The 24,306-nt window shown below is 42.7% G+C and overlaps 1 protein-coding gene across 1 annotated transcript; it reads right to left on the minus strand.

Annotated features, from left to right (window-relative positions):
• Positions 1-228: 228 nt before the first annotated feature.
• Positions 229-23,249, minus strand: LOC128444720 (LHFPL tetraspan subfamily member 3 protein). The gene is made up of 4 exons (XM_053427335.1): positions 22,820-23,249; positions 4,208-4,444; positions 2,145-2,174; positions 229-1,366 (listed from the first exon to the last, which is right to left on the minus strand). Exons 1-3 carry the CDS (start codon positions 23,244-23,246, stop codon positions 2,158-2,160), a joined length of 681 nt encoding a protein of 226 aa, XP_053283310.1. The 5' UTR covers positions 23,247-23,249; the 3' UTR covers positions 229-1,366; positions 2,145-2,157.
• Positions 23,250-24,306: the final 1,057 nt, after the last annotated feature.

A 24,306-nucleotide genomic window follows, 5' to 3' on the forward strand; every position in this document is an offset into this window, starting at 1 on the left:
CACCACCCGTCCCTTAACAAATGAACAAACATCACAGCAGTGTTTTACAGTGAAAACCTTTATTAAGTGTTAATATATTCTTAAAGGAATCTCTTGAATTGTTGTAGGTTCATCTCCTTGTTTCCTAATTGTTTGGTATCTATAGAATATCTATTTACATCATATCCACAGGTGAGGCTGGGACAGGCCTCATACTAACCCTTTGTCACTGGAGTTCAATCCTCCGGCACGCCTGTCGCTTTACACAACACTCAACTACTCCGCTGTGTTACCCTGTATGTCCCAACAAAACAAAGCAAAGAGGAGAGAGAATCAGAAAGTGAGAAAGACGGAGACAGATTTAGCTACGCAACAGGACGACTGTGTGCGAGGCCGGTCCACCAGCCCGACAAAACACTGCACGCAACACATTCACGCAGAAACTCACATAAGAGCATGCACTCAAACACACACACACACACACTCACACAGCAGCTACGAGTCCTGCAGCAGAGTCCTAATAGCCTTCATCACAGTGTACAGACTATAAAATATTTATGTTCTTAAACTGAAGCATTGTGCAAAGTTAGCTAGCAGGGCGTTGAATGGATTTTTGTTGAAATTTCTAGAGCATCTTTTAATATTTACTGTACATAGTTTGCAAATACATTTTTTGGCTCTTTTGGGTGATACTCTAAAACAGTTTTAAATATCATTTTTTTCCTAGCAAATAAGGAGGAACCAAGGAGCGTTTAAGCAAAAGAAGAAAATAAAACATTCACTCTATTGTCAAACCGTACACATGGAACACAATAGATTTACAGCAACACAATTTTTTCTGAAACTGAGCGGTTTCTTCTTTTCACAAATAAAACAGGAAACACGTCCGGACGTTGATACACACAGCTAAGTGTTAACATAGTCTAATATTTGTCAATACAATTTGTTCATGTAGTGTTTGAATGTACTGTATGGGTGTGGACATGAGTGAGGCAGCACATGTGTATGCGTGTGGATCTGTGCTCGTACTGCAGGTGTCGACCCTGTGCCTTCTCAGGTCGGTGGTGGGTAATCCATACACATCTCATCAGAATAACAGTCTCTGCCCCTGCCATGGTCTATGTGATGTTGTGCAAGGGTTAGCTCCATATAGACACGATGACATAAGAGAGCGCTGGGCTCCATCTAAGTGCGGGGACTGACGTAAAGGGACTGTGGTGGACTTCCGGGGTGCATGGGTTACATAGGTTGTTTTAGTTTGGCAGGTAGATGTGAAAGGCAGGCTGGCTGGTTCAACGGTATTCCTCTCCTCCACAGACCTGGACTGCCTCCACACTTTCGATGATGTTGAGGGACTTAATGAAAACGAACATGGAGATTCAGGAACCTGAAGAACTGAGAGAACGACAGAGAAAGTAGAAGTGGTGAGTCACCATTACCTGTGTTTTATTTCCGTTCCATGCAGTCCACTACATTCATTTGTCAGCTATGGTAACTATTTGCTTTTTAGGAAAAAAATACATCAAAAACAGTTGATCAGTTTAACCCAAACCCACGAGGATGGAGGGATGTGTTTTGAGGGAAGAAGGGAAAAGAGGATGAAGATATGAAGGAGAAGGGGATGAAGGGATGAAGGAATGAAGAAGAAAGTGATGAAGGGATGCGGGTAGAGAAGAGAGAAGGAGGAACAAGAGGATGCAGATATGAAGAAAGTAAGGAGAAGATAATGAAGGGATGTGGGTAGGTATGAAGTAAGGAGGGAGATGTGGATGAAGGTATGTGGGGAAGAGGGAAGGAAGAAGAAGATGAAGGACTTTGGTAAGGATTAGGGAAGGAGGGATCCGGAGATGATTGCAGAAAGGAGAAAAGAATGAATGGATGTGAGGATGAGGGAGTAGAGAATGAACAGATGTCGGTAGAGAAGAGGGAAGGAGAGAAAAGTGAATGAAGGGGAAAAGGGAGTGTGATGGGTTGACCTGGACCATGTCGGCTTGACAGGTGATTAAATTTGTGTTTGAGACATGACCCAGCTCCTGAACCTTGACTAGTAAACTAGTTAACTTCATTAAAAAAAGTGTGAGTTTCCCTTTTAACCTTGTTTGAGACCTTTATATAAAGAGTGCATAATTTCAAGATAGATTGTTGGGTGTTTTGTTTTTACTTACGATGTTGATTTGATTAGGCGATGCCTCCCTCTGTGAAATAAAGCACAACCCCAGAGAAAATTATGAAAGTGCACAACTTGGATCTCACGGTCAAGCTATTAATAGACATGCTTGTTCACACATTGTCAGATATGTGCACTCCTCACAGAGGCTGATTGTGCTTCACCCAGTCACCAGTAGATGGCATCAGGGATGAGCTAATCGGTCAAAGACAATTGAGCTGTAATTATTCACAAATTATGTAATAATAATAATAATATTAATAATAATAATAATACGTATAACAATAATAATAATAACAATAATGCACTTTATTTATATAGTACGTATGCAAGGTTAAAGATTACTTGGGAATAAAACAACATAGAACAAAACAAGACAAAAAAAGAATGATAACATAAAGATATATATGAAAAACAACCTAAATTAAAACCAGTTAAAAAATCTGGCATTAAAAGACTCACCTATAAAAGAAACATATTTTAGCAATGATTTAAGAACAGCAAAAGTGCTGCCAAGTCTAACCGCCCCAGGTTAGGAGTTCTAGAGGCTGTCGGCCCTGATGGCAAAATCCTGGTCACCCTCAGTCACCTGCCTTGACTTATAGGAGCTCTACCAGCATGTGTTGGCTGGAAGATCACATATTATGACTGAGGGCATAGGGAGGTAGCAGCTTTCTGGGGGCAGACTGTGCTAAGCTGTAAAAGAATTATAAAATAAATCCTAAATTTAACAGGCAGCTAATGAAGGGAGGCAAGAACTGAAGAAATAAGCTCTTTCACTCCGTCTCTTTATCTCATATTTGTCACTTGAAGGTCACCGGGGGTTGAGGATGAAAAAATAGAAAGTTCAGGCATCTCCTCTGAGACATTGTTATGTGACTCTGTCGAGAATATTAACTTCTGCATCTCCAGATGATCAAACATGTCACCCTGTTGATGTTACATGTATATTTTGCTCATAACAAGAGGGTGATACCAAACTGAGGAACCATCATTACCTCTGCAAAAGAGGTTATGTTTTTGCCCCCTGTTTGTCTGATGGTTTATTTCCCAGGGAATTAGTAAATGGATCATGATGAAAAAAACCTAACATGTTTAGGAAACTGATATTAAGAGTTTGTGAAATATGGTGCAGCCTAATTGAATTAAGGGGGACTGTGGGGCCTTGGTGGAGAGATGCACTTAACTGAGCGCCACTCCAGTACCTTTCCCTTCTCTCCTTCCTTCTCCTTCTTTCTCCCTTCCTCTTAATCGTGTAATGCTGGAAGTCAATCCATGCCTGTCTGGTTCTATTACAGGCTACACGCCATGAACATACTAATCCCATTTCCCACTGGAACACATACCTGGACATATACATATACATGTCACAGCGTAGACCTGTGACAGTGACTCAGAACTGCATACAGTATGCAGGGATCTCAGTTTGAGACGGACCAACTTCATGACTAAATCATCCCGTCACCTCTCTGTACGATAGATCTCTGAGTGGAGCGCTGAGGCCTGATATCAGGTTTTGGATCATTAATGGCACAGCATGGAGCAGATATAGGATATGTGGTGAGATAAAACTAATCTTGAGGATGTAAAAACCTCAGTGGACCAGGAAGTGGGTTTGATTTATTTGGGATTGTATTATGGTATTTTTTTCTCCTTTTTTCCTTTTTACTAAGTTTGTATCTCAACATTTCTTTCCAAAGATGTCTCTTTCATCACTGTTCATCCAAAGGGATCAGTAAGAGGCATCATTATAAGGTGGTTTGAAATCGTTTGCAATGAAACAATTGCAACAACATGTAATTCTTCCCAGGCCCAAACCCATCCCTCCACCACGTTTACTGGAAATCAGTTAAGTACCTTTTGATTAACAGTCAAACAACCTCCCTTGTGAAGCTAAGTCCGAAGTGTAGCTGTTCTGTTTAAATGTTTTTAAGTGACACTGAATCCCAACTGGCTCTGACTTTCAGGATGTTGTAGAATTAAAAAGGAACATCTCTTACAAAGGAGATCAATAAAACATCACATTTGATCCATATTGAGATCTGGATACGTCCTCCTCACCCTTGCTCTCAGCCAGCAGCTCCTCTGACATGAGTCCGTCCTGCCGGTTCCCCAGCACGAATGCCAGGAAAGAGAGGATGAGCGCATCCAGGATGCCCATGATGGACAGAATGTAGGCCCAGCGCACCGAGCAGGCTCCCAGGCTGTATTTGTCCGTCTGCTCCCCGCACATCCTCCGCACCTCGTCGCTGTCCCAGCCGTCAGGATAGATCATACAACCCAGCACCAGACAGACACCTGCAGGGGGAGGCAGAGAGCAGAGGAGTGAGTAAAATGGAAGTTAGGGATGAGAGTGGATGAAAGAATGTGGGAGGAAAAATGCAGGGTCATAAATGAGGGCAGGGATAATGAGTTTTCATGGGGATAAAGAAAAAGAATGATGATTTGGAAACTCCCGCCTTATAATGTCCTGTTTATGTTGCGTTAGTCAAATAGATTTTCATAACTCCTCTTATAGGTAAGTGAAAAAAGCAGTATTCAAATAAACTGTCCAGGATTATACTCAGTCTTTCTTTTTCTTACACAACTTTGTGGATCTCTCTCTCTCTTGCATTTTAAGAAATCATTTATGAATACATTTCAACTCGCATCTACTTATTCTCAGTTTTTGCCCAAAGTATAAAAATCTCTTTCATCTTCAATATGGATCCGTCTCATCTTCACATTAAAAGAGATTCTGCTCTGAGGTGATGCTGCGGCAGAGCAGCACAAAACAAAAAAAAATAAAAAAGACCGTGCAGAGTCTTGCAGGCTCTTCTCCCTCTTCGGATTTTTAACTAAACCCTCTTCATTCGAAGTTTTTGCCCAAGGGGTAAAATCTCTCTCATCTTCAGTTTTGGATGAGGCTCTGCTCTGAGGTAACACTGCAGCAGAAAAGCAGAGGATCTGGAAAAAAAGAAGCTGAGTGCACATTATTCATAGTGCACTACACATTAATAATAAAACACACTAATAAAAAGGACCAGCGTCTCTATCCCCCAACAAACACTTTCCTCCCTGAATGCTGTTTGTTTATGTGCTATAGGGTTTAGGTTTTTTGAAAACTACTCTAGTTTGTTAACCATATTATCTACACAAGGTCCTGTACACTGCTCTGATTTTAAACCTAACAGTAATGTTTATATAGTTAAGAGCCAAATTAAAGAAAACCTGAAAAATACGATATGGCATGAGTCGTCACGTAATGGTTTGCAGCATTTGTAACGAGTAAGAAAAAGATGTAAAACATATTTCTGTCAAACAACTCGTTTGAAATTTGCAGAATTTGGTGTCTGGGGTCTGATCTGATCACTTCCCCAGTTAAGATTACATTCATTTAAAGGGGAGCGATGAGCAAATATCTTTAACCCTTCTGTCGGAGTCTGCATGTGGATGCTGGGGTGGTGGGGGGGCTGAAATCTACTGACCACCATACTGACGCAGGACAGCAGAGGCATTGACAAGCAAAGGAAGAAATTGTAAATCTGTGCTTCTTTAATAGGCTGCTAAATTAGGAGGGTGTGTATATGATGGAGGATTGTGGAGACGTGTCACATGATTTGAGCTGCGCAGCTCGAGTTGCCTGCCTGGTCTGTAGCTCATCAGATGAGAATCCAGTTGAAAAACTTGTACTTGGACATTTGTATTCTTACTTACAGCTTGTCCATATATGTTCAGAATATCCAGAGTTCTGTGCATATCCTAAAGCAGCTTAAGACCCTTTATGTTGGTGCCATCGTTTCATTTGGCTCCATCCTTCTGTGCCATTGGCCTCATTTGAAGCCTTTTTTTGGGGCTAATTCAAAGTTTCCCAAACATTTCTGATAAACATTTGCTTTGCTAATGCTCACACACGCTCCCCACACATGTGCATAAAGCTGACACACTGCACTTTGTCACACTGCAGTCTTTAACGGTCCGGAGAGATATCGGTGGGTGTAGAGAGGCGTTTAGAATAAGAGAAAGGGAGTTAGAGAGAAATGACAGAGCACTACATGCTGCAGACATCAGGCCATTCTCAGCCATTTTACAAATGTTCCTTCAGTGTTTCTTTATAGTTATGTGAGCAAACCACACGTAAACGATTTGTCATAAACTGTATTGTCACACTTGTAAAAGCCAGGTTTTATGAATGAAGTCTCCAGTCAGCTCCACTTATTCATGCAACACGGCTTTTTTCATTCAGGTCTGACTGCACTTGACAGGATGTGATGGGCCCTCACTACTATATATATCTGTCACTCAGCCCATCAGAGATCTGTGTACAGTATACAGCATCACAGGCCTCTTGACTCTAGCACACGATTTAGCTTCTACAGTGTGACTGAGGACGTGATGCACATGGTGACCAGTGTGACGGCCAACAACTGTGAATTAAAGGATTCAGGATAAATCAAAAGGACTCTCAAAGGCCTTATTAAAGAAAAACTAAATCAGAGATTTTGAGGATAAAGTTATAATATTGCCAGCATAAAGTCATAATTTAAGGAAATATGTTTTTAATTTTTTTAAAGAATGTAAATATAAGAATACAGTCTTCATTTCACGAGGGAAAATTCATAATATGTCCAGAAACAGAAAAATAGAATTACTACACTGTCGTATGCCTCCACCAACCAATGCAGTTGCTGTGTTTCTACGTACTTTTTCCCCCCAGATTCATATAAGGTCACTTTGATCTTTACCTTTGACCACTGAAACATAATCACTTTATCTTTGAGTCTAAGTGACAACTAATCAAACGTTAAAGAAATTCCCTCAAGCGGTCTTGATACATCACATTCAAAAGGCCAAGAACATGTGTTCGAGGCCAACGTGACCTTTGACCCCTGAAAGTTAATCAATTTATCACTGAGTCCAAGTGAATTGTGCCTGATGTAATAAAATTCTCTACGGGCAGTGCTTGTATATCACATTCACAAGGATGTAACCCTTGAGCTCAGGCCACGGTGACCAAATAAGAAGAATTACAGACATTTTTGAGAACATTACAGGGAAAGTCAACTTAATTTTGGCAATCCAAACTTTTCCTTTTAAATATGACGAATATAAGATATCACATTCAAGAAAAACGTAAACACACTTTGACCAACACCAAACATTTCCACCACAAAAGAGGCAATTTCCTCCAACTCCAGGTGGTTCTTTCTTCAGAAAACAAAGCCTGCTCAACAGTCCTCATATTAATGCAGGCAACAGACTGATTTTCTAAATGACACATAGTGTAAACTTAGGACCTAATTTTCATTATATTACGACTTAATTTTCAAAATCTCTTTCCCTTTAAATAGCCCTGATACGCCGTCGGACAAATCAGACTCTGGCAGTGGCTGTGTTTTCCCAGCATCTGCTGACTTTTTGTTGTTATTGGTTTAGCAATGTTTGAGTAACAGTTTGCACTATAATAAATTTGGTCAACAGCTGGTAACTCCGAGGGGAAGTTTGATGAAGTCAGTGCAGAAGAAAAGAGACAAAGCTTCCTCTCCAGGTGCTTGATTTTGATTTCGGCTCTGTCAGGAAGGTGCTGATCTGCAGAACTCATCAGTCAACATTAATGTTATTTGGAGACCTAAGGGCAAAAGCTGTCTGTGTGTTCTGTTTTCTCCTCCATGTGTTGGAGTTGGAAATGAAAATGGATTTGTTTTGATATGAATATAAATTGTCTCCCCTTAGAATAAGGATAAATTCCTACCAGCCCTGTTTCTCAAAGCTAGTACACTATGAATATTATAGAGGTTTATGTAACAAGATCCACTGAACGGAGGGAGCACCATAATAAACGCCTGCGAGTTGATACATATTATTATTCTCTCTCCCTCCTGATACAGTTGCCGAAGGAGCTCCTTCCAGATACTTCTGTGTGTTTCCTCAATGCCTTTGGCTCAATTCAGCATCATCATGAATATAACATCGATGCACAGGAGGAGAGAGAAGAAGCTCACAGAGCTGTGGAGCAGGTGAGAGAGGAAGAGAAAGGGAGCGAGGGAGCAGGAAAAAGACGAATGAAAGGGGTTTAAGCCGATAGCATCGGAAGAAAGAGACAAAAGGAGAAGAAGAGATACAGGAGCAGTGTAATATCGGTCACAGTTACTGCCGCACATTATCCCCCTCCTAAACTCTGAAGAACGTCTCTGGCAGAGGGATGCACTGGCCACGCTTCCACCAACAGAGGGTGCTACATATGTCGCTCCTGTCTCCAGAAACAGCATGTGGTCAGAGGAGGAGCTCAGCCTAGAGTCAACTAATCCATACAGGCTCATTTCAGCATTGTGTTACATCCACTTACATAAGGAGAGGCTTAATCAAGAGGAAAAAACACAACAATACTGACATACAGTCTGTACAAAATGTACAAAGTACCAGAAGTAACCATGAAACTTCTAACATATAATATGTAATATATATAAATATGTCTCTCTCCATATACATATATATGGACCTACTATCCAGAAGGTCAGTGGTTTGGTCCCTAGCTCCTCCAGTCCATTTACCATGAATTACTTTTAAAAACTATGACCAAATATACAGTACTCTAGTACATCAATACAAGACCAAGGTAACGGATGAAACAGCAAAATATTGTGTTTTTAGGTCAGTCCCTCACAGCTGGAGCCTCATTAAAAAAGAGACTGATTATGCAATGAAAATATCTGTAATACATGGAGAGGCTGTGTGGTCAGAGACTCCTAATGCAGGCGTGTTCTCACGACATTCAGGTCATTCTGGAAAATGCCGAAAATTTAAATGCCAACTCTTACAAAGCACGTTAAGTCATTTTCGTCAGAGGTTCTCAGTCTTTTCTGAGCCAAGTACCCCCCCCCCCCCCCCCCCCCCGTCCTCATGTAACAGTCTTTATATCTTTACACTACTACTTAGTTATGTGAAAGAACAACACAAGATAAATATCTTGGAAAAATATCAGACTAAAAATATTGTCACCATGTCAACACAGCATACCTGTATATCATGATTATTTATATGTATCCACACATTCTCCTGACTTGGCTTATGCGCATGTAACCTCTGTGTCTATTTGTGCTGAAACGATTGGTCACCGATTTCAGTACCTGAATGTGATTGTGTTGGTTTGAATTTGAGTTATTATCAAATTTAGCTGCAGATCTGGATCAGGATTCTGATACAGGAACTTCTTTGTGAGCTATATTATGAGTGAGATACATTATCAGTCAATTGATGATTTTGACTGATATTTATGTGGGAAATTTGGCAAAAAAAAAAGGAGCTGCAAGTTATTTTGCCAACTGATCACTAATTTAGGTAATTTATCAGCCGACAAGAGTTATAATTGCAATCAGATACTAAATATTGATAAATACTTAGAAATACTAAGTGTTATCATCTGTTTGCTGAATGCTTATAATACTAAACAGGGGAATTTAAAGTCCTTATCGCTGAGTATTTGCAGGCTTCACTCACGTGGCACTGGAGCAGAGCTTCACGCTGAAGTAATGAACGCTCTGCTCCAATTCCTGTCCACAGAAAGAGCAGCACACCTGACAGAATGCAGCTGTCAGTGAGAGCGGAGACGAGCTATCTACTGATGGCGTTATCCCTCTCTTTCAGCTTTACCGTCTCTCTCTCAGGAGAGAACGCATTAGGGAGGCAGGACGAGGCAGGGATACAGAGAGAGACAGGAGATATGGTGAGAGACAGAGCCCACGTAGGGTGCCATGCTCCCACCCTACGAGTGGTCGCCCGCAAGTACCCAGCACAACCCTAACGTCATGAGCACTGGTTACCATATGCTGGAGCCCCTCGGTGGAGCTATTCTCAGCATTTATTCCGTCTTTTCCACATACACCTCTCTCTGTTCCTGGGAACACGGGGAGCATGCAAGCAGAAGACTGGACTGAGAAGTGCTGGTTGGCTAATGGATGCTTATGTAAGAGACTGTAGGTAGGGCAGATTAGGTGCAAACAGCGCTACAGGGAAGTCTGAGGCCAGACCGGCAGATGGTGCACAACGGTAGGACGGCGGTAGATTTGGCAGAAGTACATGGGCTCGTTTCCCCAAAGAGACAACTAAATCCCATTGATTTCCAGAAGAATCCCGTGACCTTCGATAATCTCTGTGCGTCATTTGCAAGTGGTGTATAGGTGACTGTGGGCCAGCGTGACCTCCAGAGCTACAGCTTGATCGGATTTAAATATCAGATTTACAGAGAATAGAGGACAATAAATCACACAATCAAATAATGATGACTAGAATTTAATCTGACCTCCAGAGCATCTGCTTCAGGCTTCACTGTCTGAGTGTGTGTCAGCATGCCAGACTGCACGGGGTGGCAGATGGAAATGTACACTTTTGTATAGTCTCCGCTTTTTCCATCTTTTACGCATCTGCAGCACATCCAAGCAGCAGAAAAGGAATTTCCCATTTTTCAGTTCCCACAGTCCTTGTGCATCACATTTTCTCCTCTCGGTTCAATAGCTGTGTCGAACTGAATTATGCAGATGCACAAGCCAAACTCTGCTGTCTTCCACTGAATATGCATATCCACGTCTACAACACACACACACACAGATATATGTGGGCATACGTGACAAATTCCATCTTGGTTTCAAATATACCCATTAGTCATGTGTCATTTGTTTTCCACTTCTTATGGAGACGTATCTTGTTGATGAATAATTAGTGAGTTTCCTGAGCTGACAGTCTCTCTGGTGAGCGGCATTTAAGGTAAGAGTCAGCTTCAAAATAGAAAAACCAGCGCAGACGTTCTGGGAATAGCCTGCAGTGTTTATCCCAGTGGGGCGTCCCATGAATATGCAACGGTAAGTTTGCTTTAATGTAAAAGATAATGTTACACTCCCGCAGGTGATATAGTGACCTGAATGTGGGTAAAAACCATCCCCTTGAGTTCAAAGGGTCCCTTTAAAGTCTTCAATAGTAATTTCACAATCATCTGACAGAGCTGAATCTTCTCTTATGTCCTCAGTTAAACGACAGCAGCGTCCACAACTGGCAATAATATGTGTCCTGCCAGGTCATCTGGATAATCTGATTATTTTTATTTCACTATATCAGACTGACAAAGGCATTCAACTGTGTCGCATGTGTGAATCTTATTCATGCAGGAACATTCATAGAATCACTTCCTCTTTAGCAATTTGCTTTAAAACTAAAATCACATTTGTCTTGTTGCTCCACTGCTTTATATCAAACTGATTTCCAGAGCTTTTATTTTGAAAAGTTGTGAATTTGGGTGTGAACCAAATGTCAATCACTGAACAGACTGAACGACAAAATAAACTTTCAGTGTCATATTATTAAAAACAAAAGACATTAAAATCTTCACTGCAGATAAACCAGGTAGGATGAAAACATATTTTTCTAACTTCACTCTGCACCAAAGACTCTTTTGAAAAAGCTCTGCACACAACATCCAGCACATAGACAATAAAAAGGACAGTATATTGTAGAACTGTTTAAAGTGGACTCACTAATGAAAAGGAATAATTCAGCTCCTGACAATTAACACAGGCCAAGAGAACAGGCAGGTTTCGAAAAGGCACCAGACTGTACAGTGGTACACCTCAAAGTAAGGATATGATGGGAGCCAACACAACCAAAGAAAAGAGATATGAAGAGACAGCAGCTTTATTTCTCACATCTAAATATAAGAAAACCATAGTGTCAGATTGTTCTTCAGCAGAACAGTAATGTGATCTAACCCCCCCTGAAGACACAGTTGTTTCCCGATGCTTGTTGCCAGTGTGGCTCGGGTATTTGGGATAACTGGTGACAAGCAGCCCGGGGCCGAGCGGCACGGTGTGGGAGTAGAGGTGGAAGTGGTACAAAATCACCTCAAGTTTCAAGGAGGGCACAGCTGGTTCTTCTTGTTTTCACAGCATGAGCATGAAAAACAGGATTCCAAATGCACCCACAGGCCCCACCCCCTTCTGCAAAAAGACGAGGGTACAGAACGTGGCCGGTTTATCCAATCTTCTTCTTCAGCGGCCGGTCCAGACATTAATTACGAGCGGGCAGCATCAGCCTCCCCTTCACTCTGGACAATCAGGACATCTCTCTGGCTCCGAAGATGAGGGAACAAGTACCCAAGAAACATGGCCTGAGACCAGCGCGATGATATGCCTTAATTACTTTCAGATAAATGGGGCAATTAAGAGTGGAGGATCTATAGTAGGACTAAATGGAGTGTGAAAATTGGGCACTACTTTAATCTCCAGGTTTATGGAGTGGAAAGATATTAAAGAACGAGGGTTCAAAATGGTGGAATGGTGCTTCTATAGAAGGTATTACAGTCACAATGATAGTTTTATAATCTGTGGCAGTTTATGTGGCTAGAAGAGAAAAATATAATGACAAACATGTGGGATTTTTCCGTTTCACATATAGAAAGAAGATGAGCACACTTTTTAAACAGTTAGCTGCAATTTAAAGACAGCCCTTAGAAATGTTTCTTAAGCGTCAAGTGTACGGCGGTAAGTGGAGTGAGAGAAAAACTTTTAAATCACTCCAGCTACCTCCCCGAGAAGGAGAGGAGGAGCAGGTATCTTGAGATGAGCTGTCTGCCGTCCAAATTCTATTCCTGCCTCGGCTGCTGGCAAAACTCAGCAGTTGCTAGGAGGGAGCGAGGAGCTTCCAGGCATCCGCCGCGTCCCACTCTGTCAACAATCCTCAGCAATTTTCTGCACGGCGAGCACACGATGCCCACAGCTCGCCTATCAGGTCGTTTCAAAGGCATCAGAAGTAGCAAGCCTTTTTCATCGAATCAGTTCTGCTCATTGTCAAGACAAGTTTTCCAAAATAATACCAAACTTTTTAACCACCTTGCAGTGCTGCAAATAATCTTCCTGTAATAGCATATTGCACATTATGATGTAGCTGCAGGCTCCAAGAGGCACTTTGAGCGATACTACAGGGAATAAAGCTTCACAAGAGCTTTAGAAATATTATTTTGTCTACTGCTTCAGTGCCTGACAGAAGAGGATGAAAAGGATGCAATGTCTTTATCACCACCCACACACTGCAACAGCCAAAAATCTGTCAATCAATTAAACAAGCAGAATTTTCAATAGCCCAAACCAAATATTAACAGGAACAGGCTGCACCTTATAAGACATGTTTGATTTCAAATTAAAAACCGTCCTACTTTGGTCATATAGCAAAATTTCACTTTTGGGAGGTGTTTGCTAATTTCTCTGTCTTTCGTGAACAAATGTAAATGAATGTTGATGGGTTTGATCACATTGTTTGATAACCCATGCTGTCTAAACGCTATTAGCAGTTGCCTATGCTGATGTCTGATCCAATGAGGACATATGTGGCACACAGACACACACACACACATATAACAGGTTTTGCCTCACACTGTCACACTGCCACTCTGTCATCCAGCCCACATACTTTGTGGTATTATGGCAGTTAGGTGGTCCGCTCCCGTTTGCAAGGTTAAGGCGAAAAGTAAACCACATCAATACCATATGTAAACCAAAGGTTCCAAAGGTAGCCCAGATCTGTTTTGTGGTCATAATCACCATTTACCACATGGGCCACTTAAGCTTTAAATCCAGATTACACTTAGCCTGGAGCACCGCATGTTCGTCAAAAAAGGGTCCACATATTTTCAGGATCCCACCCAGAAAAGACAATCACATTAATCATAGCAAAATTAAAAAAATTTAATTGCACATTCCTTGATTCTGTGACACATAGTACTGCTCTATAATTAGCATTATTATAAGACAATGAAAGAGACCATGAAAATAAGCCATACCCCCCGTAACTGACATTTTTAATACTCAACGTCATCAGCTGCAGAGGAATCTTCAAGCACGGACCATGACCTAACTCAGGTGATAGAAGCATGTGCCCTTATAATAGACGCAACATGTCAGGTTAAAGCAGAAGAGGCACTGCAGAGTTAGAGGTTGGAGGGAGCTGGTGTAGAGGAAGAGGAGTGCAGCGCAAACCGCCATGAGCACTGCAAGAGCGAGTCAGGCCGGGGTGGGTGGGGTGGGGTGGTGCTTATGTAACAGATCCAGATGCAGCCTGTACCTCCACAGAGGATAGAGACTGGCAAGGGCAATGGGGATCAAAAGAGGCCTTTGAAATACTCTGTGAAAACACTGACTGGGCCAACACTTCAGAGACACTGGAGGCCACGGCTCTGGCAGGACTGTGCTGCCTCAGTCAACAGTTAACATTAGCAGTATTCACCAGAGACTCACTTCAGACACAGGGTCTGCAGCACAGCACCAAACCAGTGATGATGAGGACTGAGGCGTTTGCAGGGACAAAATAGCTAAATTAACAGTTAAATGAAAATGAAAGTTAAAGGATTTAGTAAATGCTGTAATCGAGTTTCCGGCCACACTCCGGTAACAGACTCAAATCAATGTGTTGCACTGTTTTAATGGGTATGGAGAGGAGGATGACTTATACGAAATATAAAGTATTTAGTCAAAAATAAATAAACCTCCACCAATGAGGATATATGTTATCTGAAGGGGAGGGACAAGGATTTGGGGCCAAATGTCTTCTGGTTTCTGATTCTAGTTCGACCAATCACATCTCAAGAAGTATATCTGTTTGCTTTTTTTGTGTGTTTTCCTGAGAAACTAGTCAGAACATAAACAGTGTTCGACCAAAGGGAGACCGAGTTACCCTGGTAGACCTTTAATATTGGCTGTTTCCCCCACAGGCTAATTCATTGGCGACGATGGCCAATGGCCTTTTCGACTGGAAGAGTGGTACTTCGGTACTTTGGTAGTTTGTCATGGTGATTATATTTTACAGCATGAAAAGTTGTTTTATGGGACACAGTGTCCTTGCTGTCCCACCTTATCTCTCTATTTTTGGAATAAATCAGCGGCCTCCTCCCCTCCGGCTCGAGCCAGGCCACTTCTGAGGTGAAGTGGGGGGGGGATTAACTCTTGTGAATCTATAGTCTGCACCCTGCGGGGCAACAAGGAACACAGGGGAGTCATGATGACGACTTGGCTGACATTTAGATTCTGTATTCACACAGCGCTACACCTGAACTCAAAGTGTGAGCTAATTAATGGCCATCGATCTGTTTGGTTTGAAGTCTAACAACATGACCTCGAGGTTCCTAATTTATACCAACCTCTCTGAATTTGCAAATGAGCCCTGAATCGATGGATGCGCACTATAAAACAGCCCATGGCCTTGCATGTGAAGCTCTTCCTCTGCTGGAACAACCAGGCCATGATGAGCAATTAAGAACACGTTGAGTACATGCATGTGGTGTGGATCCATCCATCCTCTTCTCTTGCTGTCAGCAGTATAGTGAGAGCTGCATGGTTGATGGTTCCCCAGTGCCTCCCTACGGCTATAATTAGATGCTTCGGCTGGCTGTGTGTGGTCCTTCACTTCGAAAACACAGGAGTGTGCAGGGTGTTGATGCAGAGGTGATTTGAAAACAGATTGGCTGTTTGTTTGTGAGGTGAACGGGTAAGAGAGCAGCATGGAATGTTAATCGCCTTGAGATCTTGAACGAAAGCAGAGAAAATAAGAGCGACAGGTTAAAAGACAGACGACAAAGACAAAGACAAAAATGTCCTCCTCTCCCCTATGAGGGTCTCCTGTGGATTAGTGCACGAGGCAGGGCTGTGTGTCCAGTGGTTTTGATGGGAAAAAGACGGCCGCTCAGCACATTCAGTCGGTGTACCTCTGTGAAAAAGGCCTGGCGAGAATACAGATCAGCTCTGCAGTTATCCCAAAGCAACTGACATCACCTCTCTGCACCACCTGACCGCCAACGTCAAGCCCCCATGGCCGTCAGATTTGCATTTCCCCTCATTCTTATTTTGGGTTTGAGAGCAACTCCGCATAGGATTTACATTTCTGTTGCTTCACACTCTCGTGGCCTTGTTCTGTCACATAACTTAATATGAGACCAGTTTCTCAATCACAGACACACTCACCAGTGTTCATAGTTAAAAGAGCTAATGCACCTTATTATAACAAGAGGCAAACAGTGCTTGGTTGTTTCATTGTGTTACTCAATCTGCTCCACTGGGTGTCTGACTCGACACGCTGCAGAGAGACACAACTCCCTGCTCTGCATGAAGAGTAGAAAAAGGTACGATTGGCCTCCTGTTGTTAAAGTTTAATTGTTCTAGTGTTGCACATTCATTATCACTTTACAGACACTGTGCAGAGAGGATGTGCACAGTGATACAGTCATTTAAGCAGTGAGACAGTCATAGAACAGACTACGATGTATAATTGTATAATTTCTTCCACATATTATTCCCTTTATATTACTGTGTGTAACAGGCACAATGTATATGTAATCACAATATATTTTAAAACCGCATGATTCCCAATATTTGATATGAACATGTCTCTACAGCAACTGAATGAGTCGACTTCAGTGAGGATGTGAAGAATCAGTTCACATTTTCTTATATTTTCAACTGGGGTCCCATTATGCACAGGCACAAACCAAACTCTTTTTTGTTGACGAGGTAATGATGCTGTAAATTATGCCAAAATTGTCATTGGAAATATTCATACATACAAATAGAGAAATATCAGCATTAATTTACAAGACCACTTTCATGCAGTCCAGTGACTCTAAGTCCAGTATTCACTCTGTTTTTACTTCTGTTTTGGTCTCCACCAACTTTTAACAGTTTAATGATCCACTGTTCAACTGGCCAGTTGCTAATTTAGTAATTTGGTTGCCCTGTGCTAGACAAGTAGTGCAAATGGGTTTTTACAGCTTGTTTGCAATAATTATGTTAAGAAAGAGAAACCAAACAATAATTTCAAGGTCAATAAATGTAAGAATTACCTTTCCCAAGAACTGCCACAAACCACACTGGGGATAAATGAAGATTCACTTGTGCTGATGGAGCAGTACTATGTTAACGTAAATGTAAAGCCCAGTGGAGCTGCAGCTATAATGTGTTAAAACATCCAGTTTCATTCACTGGAGCTCAAAGAAACATGCAGTCAAAGTGCAGATTGTTCTCGGGTGAAGGACGATATCGGTTAAAGTCCAATTCAAGTCTTCTTCTCTGTGTATCTGAATAGAAACTTAGTTAATATTAATGTAAAGTTTAGGATGGAGCATAATGTTGTTTGGGATGGACAATGCAGTTTTCAACAAGGATCTATCCGGTCAAAAACGTTAGCCAAGCCCCGAGCAAGGAGGGTCCTGTATTAGTGTGGAGACAAAGGATGTGGCTCCTTCATTTCTCCTGAACGAGCTTAATGTTAATATGTGAAGCACGCACTAACATACTAACACACACAAGAACCAGGCAGGAAAGGGGATCCAGACGATGGGGCTCATTTGTAGCATTAGCTGTGGAGAGCTGGAGCACGCAGGTCTGCTCCTGCTGCAGTGGAAAGTGCAGCTCCGTGATGGCCGCTCTCGTGTTCGAGCGCCACCACTTTCCACCTCTGCATTCAAATAGGTTTTAGTGCTCCTTTCAGAACCAGCCTCTCAATAGACCTAATGGGCCATGGGAGTGAAAGGCAGCCACAGAGGCACACATAATGTAAACAGCGAGAGAGGGAGGGAGAGAGGTGGAGAGACAGTGATATATTTCCTTATCCCCTCAGACCTTAGATTGTCCCCTCACATCGTATCCTCCCTTCTTTGCTCTTTATTTTGTATCTCTCTTACTCCTTCATATTCCCACTGACCCGATCTCTCAGAATACAAGGTTATACACTTTGACGTGTCGATTCATCTTGTTTGATTTCCATATTTAGAAAATCGTTTTTAACTGATTTCTTCAAGGCTCTATTTTCTTACAGCAGTTATAGCTCCAACCCTAACGAGATGTATCTATTGAAATGACTGCGACGGCTGAATTGTGTGTCTCCTCAGTTACACAGGGACGCTCGCAGATGGCGTTCTTATGAGGGTAGAATGTAATGATCAAGATCAGACAGTAGTTAGTTGCAAGCTGTTCTCAGAAGATGGACTCCTTGTTGAACTACAGTACATGTTGTACCGTACGGTTTTAGAGCTGAAACCATGTACTCAAAGAACATGGAAATTCTAGGTAATAGAATAAGCATCATTTTACATAAAACGATTTGGCACTCAGTAGAGCGCACACCTCCACCAAGGCCCAACAGTCTCCTTAAACTCAATCAAGCTGTACACAATTTCACACACAATAGATCGGCCCCTTAAAGATGTCAATGCCGTTAATATTTCCCTGGGGAAATGGGAAAATGTTTCATAACACCCTATCTTAAATGTAAAACAAAATCCTTATATAGGTTCTTTCCTGAGCTCTACCACATCCTACCATCAGGTTTCACGGGAGTCTGATCCGTTGTTTTGTGTAATCTAGATTAGCAAACAAACAAACCAACAATCACCAACTATTACCATCATCCATGTGTTGGTGCAGCTTTTATTAATGAAAAAGTAATCTAATGACAACATGACAGACATGTTGGATGGTCAAAGTAGGAAAAGCTCGGGTGTATCTTATAACATTGACAGCAGGTCTGACTATAATCAGATTTTCTTTTTCACCAAAAGTGGAACTATTTCTCCTAAAAAACACACTGAAAAATTAAAACTGTCAAACCAAGTTTAGAAAATGACTTTATATTAACACAATTAGTCACCTTAATTGAAAAAGCTTAATTATTTTCGGTTCTAACCATTTATCAAATTTTTGTTGCTGATAATTCTTTTTTTACAGTGCAGTCTTTCCAACAGGTCACCCTCAGTCTGCATATTTTTTCTGCTGACTTTACAAAGCCTGCGTCCTGCATATTCACAGGTGTGATTCATATCCTTTCTAAAAAAAAAGAAACAATCCCATCTATTAGAGAAAAGCACTGGCACCCGACAGAGACTGGGTGTAAAGCTGTGAAGTAATTAACACTGACCTCACAGTCTTCCCAGTTAATTGGCGTGCAGACCCCTGTAGAACAGCAGCAACAGGGAGAGAGAAAATGCACAGCACATACTGTAGAGTACTCACTGATGCACAGACGTGAAGAGAAAAGAGAGGGGATGATGGGGTCAGGGTCAAAATGAGCTGTTGAAGTCGACATGCACAGGGGGTGGGATATCGTGTGAGGGTAACTGACAGAGATGAAGGGAAGGGGCTTGCTTGTGCATCATGTATCTTGCTGTGCTTAGCTCAGCGGAAACAAACACATACTTGCATCCGCAAGCCGTGGACTTGAGCAGATGCACAGACCGAAATAGCTCTGGTGCGGGAAAGGGAGATAGGGAAACACAAGTCCATCTAGGGCAGCCTGGACGCAGGAGCACTTGTGCACTCTGCTTCGTTTGGCTGTGGTCGATGTTTTCAGCATCCTCCTGTGCCCTGGTTGTTTGATTCCTCATCAAACATTTAACATTTTTGACCTGGGCTTCGCAGAGAGCTCTCTCCCTTATCGTATATTTGATGCAGCCGAGAGGTCAATGATGTTGTAGAAGTTGTTGATGATGAAGGAAGGATTCCGAGGACCCAGTAGTTTCAGTGTAACAGAGTTTATTACAAGAAACCACAGGTCAGGACGAGCTCTAGAGACTCGGAGACACACAAGCCAATAGTGAAATCTGACTTGCAGGGGATGCAAGCACACATATATAGGGATTTTGGTTCCCCCCATGACTTCAGGTATAATGCATCCCACATGGGATTTCTGACTGAATAAGGGCACATCTTTGTGTCCGAACATGAAGGCACACTGGTCAAGAACATTCCTTCTGAGCCCATCTGTTAACTGGTAAGAGATGGTTCCCTAGGTCAAAGGTCATCCCCCAAAGGGTAAAGTAAATAAGACACACATCTGGTGGACTCTCTGAGAATGTCTTTGTGTTTGTAAGCATATATCCACATGTTTTACTCTAACGAATATACGACACCCTGCAGAAGGCTTGAGACGTGTGCGTGCTCACACTAACTGAGGAGCTCTGTGCAATGGCGTGAATTTGTTGTATGTGGTTAAATGTTTATCTACGACCTCCTGACCTCAACCCAAGGGGATCTGTGAAACCTGCAGGAGAGGCATGACCTTAATTATATATATATATATATATGGGACTGTGACATTCGGGAAAAAATGTGAGATCATTATTTACAAAAAATGTAAAGAAATGCAAATACTTCTCATGATTCTCTTTACTTTAAATTACTGAGAACTTGTAAAGAAATGATAAGCATATTAAGGAAATTAATTCATTTTAAGATAAATCACGTTGTCACCACATTATGTTTTTTAAGGCCACTGCCAATAATCTAGATGAAAAACATTGGCCTGTTTATACGTCATTGACCCATATAAATATAGTCTTGGCTTCCACATAGCCTGTTTTCAGACTTTGGGTAGATCTGGATAATTGGGTCCTGACTTTACCCGCGGCAACGCAGCAGGAGGTTCTCTGTACAGATGCGCTCACAACAGCAACAATTTCTCTGTATTATTCAGGCGAGAGGTGGGGGGGGGGCAGAGAGCAGTGCTCTGAATACTGACTGTGTCATTCACGTCCTTGGACCAGTCTCGTAGCAGGGATGACAGCTTATGGCTGGACCCACTGTGTGAATATAAATTTCAGTTTGCTTTACTATCGAAAGATGAGGCAAAAAAACTGTTCAGGGGGGGAAATAGGGGATACAGAGGAGGGGAGCAACACACATACACATATTGTGGCATTTATCGCAAGCATATTGATGGGCCTATTAGGGATGCCAGTGGGCCACCTGTCCTCCACAAGGCCGATAAGTGAAGGCAGCGTGGCTTTAACCTTCAGGTAAGTGTAATGATGTTAGACAGCGCTAAGCAGCCAACCTCGCTCATTAGGGATCCCTGTGCCAGCCTGTCGTGGTCAGGGTCTCTCCTCTTGGCTTTCCCTTTCATCTCTGTGCTGCAGAAGCACGAAGCCCAGCAGTCTCCTCATTAGGCAGGCTTATTGCATTAATTCAGCCCAACATAACACACTGAGCTGGAGTCGTTCCAAATAATATTCCCCCCCGTTTGTGTTTGTTGGGAACAGAAGACCCGGCTGCTGCGACCGCTGCTGCAGCTGAGAAGAACGGTCTTTGGAAGCATTTTGACTCTTTTCAGACGCCAGAGGCCTGCACTCACGCTGTACGACATTATAGTCCACATTTAGAGAGACAAAATGCAGCCAGCAGGTGAAACGCTGACCTCCATGACATGTGAACACCCCTAAACTATGATACACCACACTGAGGCCTGTTGGCGAAGGAAAAACTGCAAATACACTAAAAGCAACCTCTGCCAAGGCCCAACAGTCCCCTCATATTCAATCAAGCTGCATCAAAGATAGCAATCCTCTAAATATGTCTGGTAAATAAAATCCATGAATTATTCCTTGGGAAATCAGATATAATCACAAAAATCAAAGAACGCCCTATATCACAAAGGAAATAACAAAATTTATGCCCTCTTAACTGGATCTACATCCAACTGTAATAGGTTCTTCCCTGACCCATACAGCATTCTTCCAACTAGAGTTGTGGAAATCCTTCCAGTTATTATTGCTTCAAGCAAACCAACAAAAAACCAACAGGGTTAGAAACTTAACCTCCTTAGAGGAGATAACTAACTAATCTGCATGAACAAGAAAAGACAATTCACCTTCACTTCAGCCACATACAGAGGGTCCAGAAGTCCAAACCTCTGAACAACACCACTTATATATGCACAATAATAAGTTCCTTATTCAAGAAGTGCTGCAGGATTATGGTTTTGAATAATTTTATCATACGAACCAAACAAACCGTACCAACGTCTCCTTCCAATATTGAAGAAGAAATATCCACTTCTCAGAGGTTGCAGCTGCATGAATGATGTTGTGTTATATTTGAAAAAAGCTTTTCTGACCTTAGGACTTTGGTGTATTTTGAAAAATAAGCTGAGGAACATTTTATTTCCGACCATACTTGTAGTTTATATAGTAATAAGTGCCCCCCTCACTGGTTGGCCCCTTAAATATGACACATGTCATGGTCTCAGCAGAACTTCAGCACCATGGACAGCACTGTCTGTAGAGACAGCTCCCACAGAGATACTCAACACTCTTCACCTTCATCACTCACACTGCATTCATCTAATCAACTGATCAAGCACATTCAAATAAATCCCAGTGATTATGAGTTCATTGGTTCTAATACACAACAGGAAAAAATAGGCAGCACAGAAGCATTTTATCTTTCAACATGAGAGAGAGAGAGAGAGAGAGAGAGAGAGAGAGAGAGAGAGAGAGAGAGAGAGGTCGATAGGGAGATAGACACAGAGAGATGTAAGGAGGTATATGGATGCCAATCTAGAGAGATATACATAGAGAAAGATAGCAATATATATATATATATATATATATATATGGAGCGAGAGAGAGAGAGAGAGAGATAGAGATATCGACAGAGAGATATACAGTGCTATACAGAGGTAAAGATAGACATATAGAGATAGAGTTATAAACAGAGAGATAAAGATGGAGAGACAATATATCAGTAGGATATGGTGTGTTTAAAACTTAACATCTTATAGAATAAAGGTCTTTGTGACTATGTATACAGTATAAACCTATATATATATATGAAAGAAATGACAATTGTCTAACTAGTTGAACCACCCCTCACCCTGGAGGTAACAGGCACTGACCTGATAATGCCTGCATCCAGCCGCAGATCTTGTACACGGTGGAGGTGCTGAGGAGGAAGAAGAGGCTGAAGCAGCCGATGCAGGAGCAGACGAGCATCATGGACATCCCGACGAAGAAGGAGGCGGCCTTGAAGGCGGTGGAGGGGATGGCGGCGAACTCGGTGAAGGTGCCCTGACAGTCCAGGTCCCTGGAGATCCCGTCCCCGATGCAGTAGTGGAAGAGGCCGAAGTAGCCGACCAGCGGCGTGTCCATGCCATCCCCGATCCAATAGGGCTGCGAGAAGATGATCACGTTCACGATGCCGAACAGGATGGTGAAGATGGCCCACAGGAGTCCGATGACACTGGAGTTGCGGACATAATTGGTCTGGTAGAGTTTCGCGGCTTCGGCAGAGGGTAGCATTGATGCGGCGGATCCCGGGATCATTTTACGCAGAAAAAAACTAGGTGAACGCTGCGATGTGTGCGAGCACAGAGCGAGGAACGGACATTTAGCACACGGTGTTTGTTTTCTTACCGAACGACCCCGAAAACAGCGCGAACAAGCGGATGATCTACGTCCGCGCAACCGCAACCATGCAACATCTGTCAGGCGCGATCAACTCATGACGTCGCATCCGAGAGCCAGGCGGTGAGGGCAGGGGCGATGGAGGCTGGAGCTGAGCGCTGCTTGCCGGGATGGGTCGCTGATCCCCCTATGTCCTACTCTGAGAAGCGTTCTGGATGTGAACACGCTCCCACTTGCTCCGTCTAGCCGCCAGACGTGCACATCTCTGCCGCACCGATGTCCTTGGAAAGCCGCCGACTGCAAGAAAACAGGAAAAATAAAGGCCCTTATTATTCACTGCGATCACAGCCACATCACATACAGACACCCTGCACCCTGCTCGTGTTTGGCGACAGAGCGGGATCGTAACACATAAAATAGGCCCCATACCTACGAGTTAAAGCAGACGATCACTCAGGGATAAAACAGCACAGACCCCTCCTGGTGGTGGTTGCTCTCCGGGCTGTCAGTGATGCTGGAGTCGGAGGAGGAGGAGGAGGAGGAGGATAGATGGGTGGAGGGAGAAGGGAGGAGGGAGGAGGGACACAGACGCAGTCCGTGATGTGCGTGTCTGTCCGTGCAAACAGTGACACACACCTCCCGGAGACCGCTGCGTCAACATGCGCCGAGCTGACGACACCAATGCGTTTCTACAGCATTCGTAAATAATCCAAGTGTGGAAGTGATCGACAGCAGATCTATTGATTGTCGAACACGATATCATCATCCTCATGTCAGCGTCACCTGACGTGTTAAAGACGCAATGCTCCGCTCCATGAGGCGCTGCGCTGCCAGCAGGAGGTTATGTAATACTTCGTGATGCTGCACATGGTGTCCCTCAGAAAAGAGAGGCGACACATTACTGAGTAGTATCAGCATTGAATACCTTTTATCCCTTTCATTTTGTGTATTTAAAAGAAAAATAAGACGCAATGATTTA

This window comes from Pleuronectes platessa, chromosome 7 (assembly GCF_947347685.1).
Source record: "Pleuronectes platessa chromosome 7, fPlePla1.1, whole genome shotgun sequence".
NCBI lineage: Eukaryota > Metazoa > Chordata > Actinopteri > Pleuronectiformes > Pleuronectidae > Pleuronectes > Pleuronectes platessa.